Below are 12,064 nucleotides of genomic sequence, written 5' to 3' on the forward strand. Positions count from 1 at the left end.
GAATGCACGCAAACGATTTGTATCCATGGCGACGAAAATTTGTTCTCTTCGTAAATATTGAAAAACGAGCTAGACTTATTCTTGTCGCCATAGTAGTCTGAAAAATCAAAGCAACGTCAACTTTGGTCAAGTGAAGATTATGAGCAATTTGTAATTGCTCAAAAAAAAAAAAAAAAAAAAGCCATTCTTTCTAAAGCGCCGAATCTTCATTCATGCTCACTAAAATTACGAAAAGATCAAGGAAATTTGAAAAAAAAAAAAAAAAAAGAGAATCCAAATCGAAAATTCATTTGAAGAGCATAGTAAAACATGTTTAATGACGAATAAATTTTGTGCCTGTATTTTCGAAATATAAGGTCTTAAAGTCTGCCGAAACTTTAAGCTTTAAATCTTTCCTGTGTGTGTCCGGAGGCAAGGCGCTTTGTACTCAGTCCTCTATGTTTGTTTAGCTTCTGTATAAACATGGAAATATGTATGTATGCACTCCATAGGTGTAAGTGTCAATAAATAAAAATAATACAAAAATTACAGTTTCCATTTCAACACCGTAGGTGTCACTCCATATTATGACTTTACTCCGTGCGGACTCGAGATTTTCTTTTCATGTTTGGCATCAAAACTGAGTGCTGGGAAAACAAGATGGATAACATGGCCGATGCGCAAGAAGGATCCTGGCGATCCCAAAATTTTCGTCAAAATGTCAGAGGTAAAATGTAAGTGTCACTTTTACCAATATAAAAAAATTCTGACGTATATTTTCAATAGATATCCAAGCATCTATATGTACTTTATGTGTTAGTGTGCATTTATTTTTTACGTATTTATACTACGTGCGAAATGACACATTTGACATTTGCTTTCATTTTCAATCAACGTTTGATCGTTTAAATCACACAATTTTGGCATAATTCATCTTGAAAGAAAAGTTAATATTAAAATCTTTTGATCTTTAAAGCTTGCTGAGTGATGATCTGTTTTTCTATAATCATTAAATTAATGTTACGTTTGTGATTAATGCTTTTCCGGCGTCTATGCCAACTGGAATCCAGGAGTTTTTCCTTGAAAAATGTTCGTATAAATTTGCAGAGTAATATCTGTTTAAAAGTTGTAGAAAACTCTTCATTGTTTTAAACAAAACATTGTCGTTCACTGCCTGAATGCTTGGTTAATTTTTCATAAGCAACGTAATGGTGATTCCTGTAGCTTAAGATTATTTTGGGGATTGTTAGTCGTTAGAATTCATAATCCATATGAATAGGTTCTGTTTTTTTCTTTGGATACTATGCATTATTACAAAAAGAATACATTAATGAATCAGGGTTGGCAAGGTTTTGGACACTATGGTAAAAACCACGGTAAAAACCCTGGTTTTTACCGTCCTGTCCAAAACCCTTGTGTCCAAAACTGTCCGAAAGTGTCCAAAACTATATTTTTAGAGAAATTGTATTTTATGAGAAAAAAACAAAAACAGAATAAAATGCATCAAACTAAAGTTTCATATTGAACATTTATTCAATGTGAACATACTAGTTACTTATGCCGCATATTTTAATCTAGTTACAGAAGTTGAATTCTTGATTTAAATTTAAATTTGTATGAATGAGTTTATTTTATTTATTTATTTATTGTTATTATTAGTATTATTATTTTTTGATAATGGTAACCAAATTTAGTTATGCTTGTGCATGTGTGCAAATGAAAGTGGGGTTGGCAAGGTTTTTACCATCCGGTTCAAAACCCTTGTGTCCAAAAGTGTCCAAAACTATTTTTTAAAAAACCATATTTTGTGAGAAAATATCAAAAACAGAACAAATTGTGTCAAAATTATGCTTTTTTTTTTTGACTGCTTAATATATTTATTTAATATGAACATTCAAGCATAAATATGTATATAACTTATATATACAGCAGATTTTAATCTAGTTACGTAGAAATTAAATTCTTCATTAAATGTTTCAATTTGTATGCCTGAGTTTCTCTTTTTTGTTTCCATAAACCAAATTTTTCGACATTTATGCATGTGTCGAAAGAAAGTGTTCAAAGTATAGTGTAATAATTGACTTAAATGCAATAAATGACAATTTTTTGTAAATACACAATGTATTATATTGAAAATATGAATAGCACAAGTTTTAAAACATAAGTTGTACATCATATTAATTTCTTGTTCTTTAATCTATGATTTAAAAATAATTTTCATTAAAACATCACTTAAAATTTATTTGCAAAAACCATTAAAAAAAATGAAGCATTTAAAAAAAATATTGTACAATTTAATAACATTCCTTTGAGTTATAAATGTAACTGAAATTAGTTGTCTTGTTAGCAATGTGAATTTCCTTTCATGGCTGTACCAACTGTTACAAAAGGAAGTTTTTATGTGATAGAGTTATTGGCATTTTATATATTTTAAGTAAAATATTTTTTAAATGAACATTTTGGAGAAAAGTATTATCAAATACTCATTAATAAAAACCTCATTAATATTTATATTTATGCATTACAAATACTGTAGTAAATACAAATTGATTAGATTACACCCCTTTAGCTTTAGCATAGTTTTGGACAGTTTAAGACAGTTTCGGACACTTTTGGACAGTTTTAGACAGTTTTGGACGGTAAAAACCACCTGTCCTGTCCTAAACCGGTTTTGGACAGTCCAAAACCCAACCCTGTAATGAATATGTAATCTCTAAATGATGACAATAAATATCTTTTACATTGCAGTTTTTATCAGATTTTTTTCTGCTTAATATGGTGTCGTATATGAATCTCTTCTCTGACACATTATTCAGATCTACATCTAACTTGTCTTAGATTTCTAAGGCCAGTTAGTTGTAATTCATTTGAATGTGTACTAGTAGGAGGGGCATTCCACGGTATTTTGGACATTATGTAGAGTCCGTAACGTGATCTTCTTTTGCCATAACTTTTTAATTTACCGTTTGATTTGCAAATTATTTTAATTTGAGCTGGTGTGTTGGTAGGAAAAGATCTAAATAAAATAATATGCTAATCAAACAGTAAATTAAAAAGTTATGGCAAAAAAGGTCACGTTACGGACTTTACATAAATGTCAAAAATACCTTGGAATGCCCCAGGAGGATGCTTTCAAAAACTATTGAAATCTTATCATACTTTTAAATAAGTCACTATCATCTGCTGGGAGTGTGTATAAGAATATTATTTTAGGTTTGACAGAGAAAATTTTGGAAGGGGCGTGGGTTCTTCCTAAAATACGCCCTTGTCACTTCAGCGTACTTTTTAGTTACTTTTTCCAGAAGCAACTAAATGATGATTCCTCGAGTCATGATTGTTGGTCAACGCATCCTTTAAATACTATTACAGCTTATTTCATGTACATGTATAAGATTTGGTTTAGGAATATTTGCTGTTGTACTTTAAGTGCTTATATAATCTTAGTATAATCCTAAGGTTAAGGTTCAGTGATGAGAATATTTGGTATAAAATTTTAGTGTCTAGATTAAAAGTAGTAGTTTCCAAAGTGGTCCACAAGAACATGAACCCCTCAACGGTCTAAAAGGGGTCCATGCCCATGTAAGAAAAAATTGAGAATGCATGAGATGCAAATAAGGATCTGGAATAACCTTTCAGTACAAAGTTATCACTGAAATTTAAGCATTTTATCAGGGCTATAGCATATATATGCATTCATATTATGAAAATAATGTATATATTATTTTTATAATATGAATGCAAAATTTTACACGGCAGGAAAATGAATTCACCAAATAAGTTTCAAAATGTTGTTTTGAAGTTAAGGGAAATAAAGCTTTCTCCCTCTCTTTCTGTGTAATTTTTTTTTTCTGTATTCAATATTCATTTGTGTCTTGATATGCAGTTTCTTTCAGGGCAGAAAGCTTGTTATTATGACCAAGATTCAAGGTCAGGGTTACGTAAAAAATGACCAAATTATCAAATATTTTTTTTTGTTTATTTCCAAAGTTTATGGAAACATTTCATCATTCTATAGCTCAATTATTTTAAGTTATGAGTGACTTTAGGTCATTCATGCTAATTTTTAAAGTTATGAATGGTTTTAGGCTGTGCACGCTAAGTGACATGAAGAAGAAACAAAAAACTAGTATACTGTGGCCATCACGAAACTTTCTTCTAAATTTTTCTTTTTTTTCTGATCCTTCCCCATGCTTGACGAGGAAGCAATATTCCCAACAAAAACAAAATTACACATGCAAAAACTGAAAGTTATTTTAAAAGCCTTGCTTGAATTAATTACAAATATTTTATTTGTTAACAAACATAAGATGGCAACAGTTAAAAATTTTAAATCATTGAGATAATATTTCCGATCATTTCCATACAATTAAAATCACGAGAAATATGCAGACGACAATCAATTACGATTTATCTTTCTTATTGTTGAATTAATAAAGCTATTTTTATTCCCCCCCCCCCAAAAAAAAATACCTTGGAACGATTGGTGTCAAAATTGAACCAAAGCATGTTTACATATGGATTCACATATATTCCGAATTTCAACCATAACATAGCATTACTTCTTGAGATAGGGCACTCACAATGGAAAAAAGAACGGGCGATTGCGCTACCCCCCCCTTTTTAGCTATTGACACCAAAATAAAATCAGCTTTTATACCCTTTATGGGCTACTTGCCGATAAATTTTTGTTTGATTCCGTTCATTATTTCTTGAGATACAGCAGTCACAATTGACGACAAAAAACGTTCTATAGCTCAACCCCCGTTTGAGTTATTGACACCAAAATTGAATCAGCACCTGTTCCTGTTACTGGCAATATATGGACCAAATTTTGTTTGATTCCGCCAGTTACTTCCTGAGGAATAGCAATCAAGCGTAACTCAAAAAACGTCCCATTGTTCCACCCCCCTTGGAGGAATTCGCGCCAAAAACCAATGGGCACAAGTTCACATAGGGGCACATATGTGTACCAAATTTCGTTCGATTTCATGCGGTAGTTTTTGCTGTAGAGCGGCCACAAAAAACTGGTCACACACAGACGTGACACACACACACACAGACAGACAGACATTTTCCAAAAATAGTCGAAATGGACTCAGCACACCTAAAAACGTTCGAATCCTTCGAAATTCGAAAATTTGCACGAATCCAATACTTTCTTCTATATATTAGATATAGAAGAAAGTAATAAGGTAATATTTTTTGTGTGTATGTGTTTACATGGTTTTTGAATCCCTGAGAGTATTTTTTCCTCAAGACTACAGATTTATAGTATTACTTTTTGTAGTCAGTAGTGTACACTTCACAAAATGAATTTGTTATATACCTCATTCTTGGCAGCACTTTTTGTATGCCAAAAAGGAAAAGTTGCCAAGAGCAGGGTGCATAACATTAGTTCCAAAAAATTCATTTTTTAGCTTTACTCATTTTCAATGATCAACAAAAGAAAATGTTAATCAATCTAGCTTTAAGCTGTATTTCTTTTTATATCCCAGACATTATCATTTTGCAAGACTAAATGAACAAAAAGTATAATATTCAAATTTTTCAACTAACGTTATGAATTTTTGTATTTAGTGAAGAAGCCATCAGGCAGTCGGGAAATCCTACCACAAAAAGTGTTGCAGAAATGGAAAATCATGTTTTTCAAAAAGCTAAAACAAAGGTAAAATATTATAGGAAAAAATAAACTACTACTAATAATAATAAACTATTTGTACCATTATTTACTATCATTGCTCTGAATAGTTGTTTTCTTTTAGAAATTTATTTTATATATGTATATTTTAATGAAATTTATGCTTGTGTTTGTATCTCTTCTTAGAAACTACATCATTGATCAATGATCCCGAAACCTATCAAATTGGAAAAAACAGTTGACTATCCCTAATCCTTCTTTCCCACACAGTTAATTTAGTATTATTGTAATTTTTTCTTTTAATTTTCCCTCATGAGTTATTGATTTAAATGGCTACACTATCGGCTCCTTAATTTCAATCCTACTTATAAAAATTTATATATTTGCAAATCTCTTCAGAAATAAGAGCAATTATTCAGTAAGTTACAGCCCTATAGCCAGGGCTAAGGCAGAAATACATGAAATACACTGCCAGCTCAGTCAATTCCAGCCAAGGACTGCAGTTTCGTGCTTATTAGCACTCATCAGTCCGGCATAGGAGTGACTGAGCTGGAGGTGGAAAACCTCTTAAGGAAGCCTAGAGTGCCAAACAAACTGGTAGCTAATACAGAGTTAGCACTGACCAGACGAGTGACCGAAACAATGGTTCGGTTCAACTCAAATATTGAAGGCAAGGCAGGTATATTCGAATACCTGAATGAGAATCGAGGCTGGTATAATATACCTGCCTTGCCTTCAATATTCGAGTTGAACCGAACCATTGTTTCGGTCACTCGTCTGGTCAGTGCAAATTCTGTATTAGCTACCAGTTTGTGTGGCACTCTAGGCTTCCTTAAGAGGTTTTCCACCTCCAGCTCAGTCACTCCTATGCCGGACTGATGAGTGCTAATAAGCATGAAACTGCAGTCCTCGGCTAGAATTGACTGAGCTGGCGGTATATTTCATGTAAGGGCAGTTGTTCAAAACTTTTGTCTCGTGAAATGAATGCTCTAGCTGTCATTTTCCAGTAAAAATTATATTACCCAAGCGTTTAGGGGATTAATAACAAATTAAAGAAAACAAAAACGTTTTTGATCATCCTTCATTCATTGTAAATACAGTGGCCGTTGCTTATAAAAATCTTGTTTGTTCTCAACAGTTTTGATTCAATAAAGTGGCTGATTCAATAAAGCAGCTAATTCAATAAAGCTGGATTCTGTTCTGTTTTTGGCAACTTGATTCATTAAAGCAGTTAATTCAGTTATTAACCACGATTCAATTAATCGGCGTCCACTGCAGCATTCATTTAGCTGTAAATTTCAGAAATTTGTTTTCTTACTGTGTTCAATTATTTAAAAAGATTTTTGTGAAAGTATCACTTAATTACGAAGATAAAAGCATTTCTTTCAAAAAATATCAATATTTTCTGCATGTTTTTGCCTCTTAACATGAAAGATTTTTTGTTCCTGGCTCACCAAACTTTCAGAAAACTTGATAGCAAATGAGAATCATTATACTAAAATTTGAAACAAAAATTTTCAAAATTTCATGAGACATGAACATTAAAAGCAGTTAATTTGATTTCTAGTTTTATACAAGGGCGCCTATATGCAAAATTTTAAGGGGGGGGGGAGGGCTCAGATATTTTCTCCAGGGTTTAGCAGTATATTTCCCCATAGAAACCAATTTCCGTACGGACTAGAGTTATAAAAATGTGACATTTTTAATAAATTCATTAACACCTGGAGAAGAAATGTTTTTACATTTTTGCCAAGAAAAAAGTACTAAAAGCAAGAAAGTTTTAATTTCAAAGTGGGGGGGGGGGGGAGCTTGACCCCCACTTGCCCCCATATAGGCACCCTTGGTTGTATATCTCTGACCTGCCAACTCTCCTGTTTTTCATGGAAGTTTCCCGTTTTTTGACCATTTCTCCTGGTTTTCTGTTTACATATCAATTTCTCCCGCTTTTCTTCAATCATTACATTGAAGTTTATCAAGAATTTCGTTTGTAAAAGTTTTTCTAATTTTGATTAAAGGGCACCGCTATAGCCTTTTGGCCTTTCCAAGATCCAATGGCACCACTGTTCTGTGCAGTATATTGTATGCGCACTTTTGAAAAAGGCTTGGGCAATTTCAGCTCATTGCATGAGGTTGGGCAACGAATCTTTTAGCATCTGTTTCTGGTTTGTCCTTTTTCTGATAATCTCTCGAGTTATACACTGTGGAATGCCTATGGAGCTCAAATTCAAACTGAAAATTTGGTATTTTTAATAAGTCATTCATTATTATTGTTTGTTTTTCAGCTCTGACAGGGTTGCCACGTCAGAGGGAAACTTATTTCATGATGAAAACTAATTCAGTTTTTATTGCATAAAACAGATATATTGTAAATTATTAAATGAAATAATGCTTATTGAAATATACCCTGATCTTAGGAATCAGGGATCCTAAGATCAGAGAATCCCTGATCTTTTTTGGCTACTATTTAAATGAAAACCATGTAAAAAATAAATTTAATATAGAATTACCAAAGAAGTTAAAGTGTAGAAACACGGTAATTTATCAAATTTACAAGGGCTTTTATTCATTTCTGTCATTTGTAAGTTCTTCAGCTGCTTTCACAATTTGTTATTTCTACTAAAATTTATAAATTCGCTTAGCCTAAAATGTGCACTGTTTTATGTCGGAATAGTCGCATTTTAGAAACATCCAATAAAACTTTTCAGAAAAGGTAAATAAATAACTCAAATGATGACTACATTGAAATCTCTTTGATTAAAAACTACCCAACTTTTATTCAGTTGTCCTCCCCCCCTCCCCTGCAAGTTATCTATTGTTGCTCGATTAGATTATGTTTACTACACTCTAAATAACTTTTTGGGATAACAGTCATAAATGTTTTATAGAAGTTTAAACAAATGATGACTGTGCAATAAGCATGGACAAATTGTTAGCATTATCTGTGCACTACTGCCATTGTATGAAAGTATCAGATTTAAAATGAATATTTAAAACTATTTCTCTGATATTGTTTTGTTTTTGTTTGAAAAATTTAAATGTTCTTTTTTCTTTTAATAGGAAGAGTATTTGAGTTTTGTTGCAAGATTGATTATTCATGTTCGAGAAATGAGTAAGTCTTCTGGAATTTTTTTAGCTGCCATTTTCTTCTTAATGAATGTTCCATTTGTTTTTGAACTTAAGGAAAATGTGTAAATCTTGGCATAAAATAGAAAATTGTACTGCATTAACAGGAAAGGCAGACCAGCTGTTAAAAAAAAAAAAATGCACCTTTTGGCATCATAATCATGTGTTTGGCTTGGGCAAGAATAAGCCAAGTAGGTGGCAAATGTGAATACTATTGGTTAACTTTTTTTCCAGAAAGAAACCCCCGAAAATGGCCATTTTGGCAAACCTTCCTTGTTTTCTCAGAATAAATAGTTGCTACTTTTTACAGGGGTCGAAGTGGTCCTATATATCCTATATTTCCTATATTTTCAAAAAAAGTATGAAAATCGTCCTATATTTTCTATATTTTTGGAAAATGTCCTATATTTCCTATATTCCTGTTTTTTATCCAATTTATTTCTTTAAAACAACAGTAAACAAATTATCTGACTTCGGATTTTTCGTCGAAAGTACGTGTGCAACGAATTTCAAATTAAAAAACACAACTCACTAAATCCTGCAACTGGCATCTTCTCTCATTGGCCACAGCAATATGACGTCACTGTAGTGGGTGGAGTTTCGAGAACAAATTCTGAAGTTGGTTTTAGAATTTAGCGTTTGGCAACAGCAGTTTGTTTGTTTTCCAGCGTGGTTTTTTTTGGTTTTGTTTTCGTGGTTTTTTTTTTTTTTTTTTTTTGTTTTCGCGGGTATATTTTCGTGTTCAGTGCATTTTCTGTTTGGAATGTTATAATAGTCTTTTTGCAATCTTTTCTTTTCGTGGAATTTTATAGAACAAAATATCTATGTTTGTGCTACAAAGCATTGGTTATTTCCTGTTAGTTCTCAATACAAAGACGGTTTTTATTTATTGATATAAGTTATGTTTGAGACACTTCTATCCCTGCAAAAATTGTGAGTTGCTGTGTTAATTATCAATAAATTTCACTTTTTTTTTTTGTCTACAAAGTACACTTTTTTCAAAAATTATTCTTTCAACTACAGGAAAGTCATTTCAGGTGTAAGTTATAATTTTTTTTTTTTTTTGAAGGTTTTTTTTTTTAAACAAAATCATTGATAAGAATAAATAAATAATATGTATGTATTATTTTATTTTTCGTAGCGAAACTATTCATATAATGTGTCCTATATTTGTCCTATATTTTTTGTGGAAAATGTCCTATATGTGACAAGTCGATTACTTCTACCCCTGCTTTTTAAATGTTTTTAAATCAAATGTAGTAATTGTTCTGGAAGCAGTCATTGCTATAAAAATGCGGAAAAGGCGCTACACTGAAAATACTTGCTATTTCTTTTGTTTTTATTTCTTAAGGAATTGGTTTTAAATTTAAATGTATAAAACCATTCACATTCAACTTTTATATTCAATTTGTATTTTGGTCCTAATTTTATGCGTTTCTTCGATGCCAAGTGTCATGCATACAGAGCACTGTCTTGGCACCTGCCTTTGATTTACTATATTTCTTATTTTCTCAATAGAACAGAATATAAAACATATCAAACAAAAGTACTGTCCGACTATCACGAGAAAAGCCACCTCCGAAATGTCTGCGCCTGTCTACTGCTATAGCAACGAGGAGCGTCTCATTTTTTCAAGGGAAGCTTAATCTTGGAAAAACCCATACGACTGCACAAAGGCGAGCAGACAAGTGACGAAATGGCGCCAAAAGCTTTCCTGCTAACCCTTGCAGAAAATGAATGAAGTCCGTTTCTACGGCAGTAGACGAGCTCAGACTTGACGGCAGGAGCTTTTCTTGTAAAAGCGAGACAGTACTAATGTATTTTTTTAGTATAAATATGTTTTTATTTTGCGCTGAAAAAAAAAAACATTGTTTGGGATTGTGGAATCCATAGTAATCTTGGTTTTACATGAACTCGAAAGAGTTTTTTAAACTTTTGCTCAATCATGTTAGATTTTTTTTTTTTTTTTTTAATTGTTGACTAGTGGCAACACTAGTTTGATGTAAAGGCAGCTTTGCAGATTTTTTGCTTCTGGGTCAAGTAATCGTAATGTGGATAATGAGTCAAAAGATGGGGCTTACTTCCCCTTTATGATAAAACATAACATCATTACTAATATTATGAATGTGAAAGTGACTTTGCTTGTTACCGTGTCAGGTCGTAAATGCTCTACGGATCATCATGAAATTTTGTACGTACTGCATACAAAATTATATACTGTATAGAATTATATATCAGGGGTGCCAGGGTGAACATAGGGTACTTTTCATTAAGAAAAAAAGTATTCCAAGATTTTTATTTAAATCTTAAAGAAAATCATAAATGTGAGAATGTTTCAAGAAAAAAAGGGGGTCATATTTGTTCGGTTTTTGCAGCATTTTAAAAACCCTTAAAATGTTGCAGAATGTGAACTTTACCTGAAGTTCAAGGGATAGTTAGAACACCCCTTAATTTTTAATTTTAAGTTGATTTCATATTCTAAAATGAGGCTTAGCTTAATTTTTAGAGTATATTCTTTGGTTTCTGGTCATAGAATTACCGGGAGCTTGGTTTTAATTAGAGTGAATGAAATCTTTAAGAAGAAAAATCTTTCCATTTTTTCTTGAGTGTAAACAAATATAATACAGTTGGCTCTCTGTGTAACGACTTCCAAGGGACCATAAAAAATTGTCCTTGAGTAAAAAGCGTCTTTAAATAGAATGCTTTTAATACTCTAGTTGACCATCTGGGACCGTGAAAACCCGTCGTTAAGTAGAGAAAGTCGTTAAACAGAGAACCAACTGTACTTGCTTTTGCTTTTCCTGTATTCAGGAGATTTAAAATTTTTTCCTCTTTATGTTATTATTTCACGATTTATTAATTTTTTTTGTACTGCCGACAGAAAAAAAATGAAAGATTTCAGTGGCATTATAATTGCGGACTTTTACTATTCACTTTATTCTAATCGGTTCTTTCAAATATACCGTTAACGTTGTTTTAGAATTTTTGATGCTGATACAGATTTTGAGGAGCTAAGGTCGTTGCTCTGATGGAGACTTTTAGAGAAATTCAAAGGGGAATTTTTTTAAAGGTGTTTTTCTAATTCCGATGATGATTAAAAGAGAGAATGTTGATGTTAGTTTGAAAAAAATTCTAATTTGAAAAGGGGGTTTTCAAACTCTTATATTTATTCAAATATTTTTAATGGGACTGTTGACATTATTTGAAGACTGTTACCCTTATTATCTAATACGGATTTTTAGAAACAGATCCCCTAATCGTAATACGGAAATTTAAGGTTTTTTTTTCTAATGGAGAGTTTAAGGGGACTATTGTGATATGGGC

General features: G+C 32.0%; 1 protein-coding gene across 1 annotated transcript in view; it reads left to right on the top strand.

The window, feature by feature from the left end:
• The first annotated feature begins 632 nt into the window (after positions 1–632).
• Positions 633–12,064, top strand: part of LOC129234244 (mediator of RNA polymerase II transcription subunit 15-like) — a 253,859-nt gene continuing 242,427 nt past the window's right edge. Inside the window, 3 exon segments of the mRNA XM_054868225.1 lie at positions 633–713; positions 5,557–5,644; positions 8,675–8,726. Of these exon segments, the coding sequence (XP_054724200.1) occupies positions 640–713; positions 5,557–5,644; positions 8,675–8,726 (214 nt within the window). The 5' untranslated portion in view covers positions 633–639.

The sequence above is a fragment of the Uloborus diversus genome, chromosome 1 (assembly GCF_026930045.1).
Source record: "Uloborus diversus isolate 005 chromosome 1, Udiv.v.3.1, whole genome shotgun sequence".
NCBI lineage: Eukaryota > Metazoa > Arthropoda > Arachnida > Araneae > Uloboridae > Uloborus > Uloborus diversus.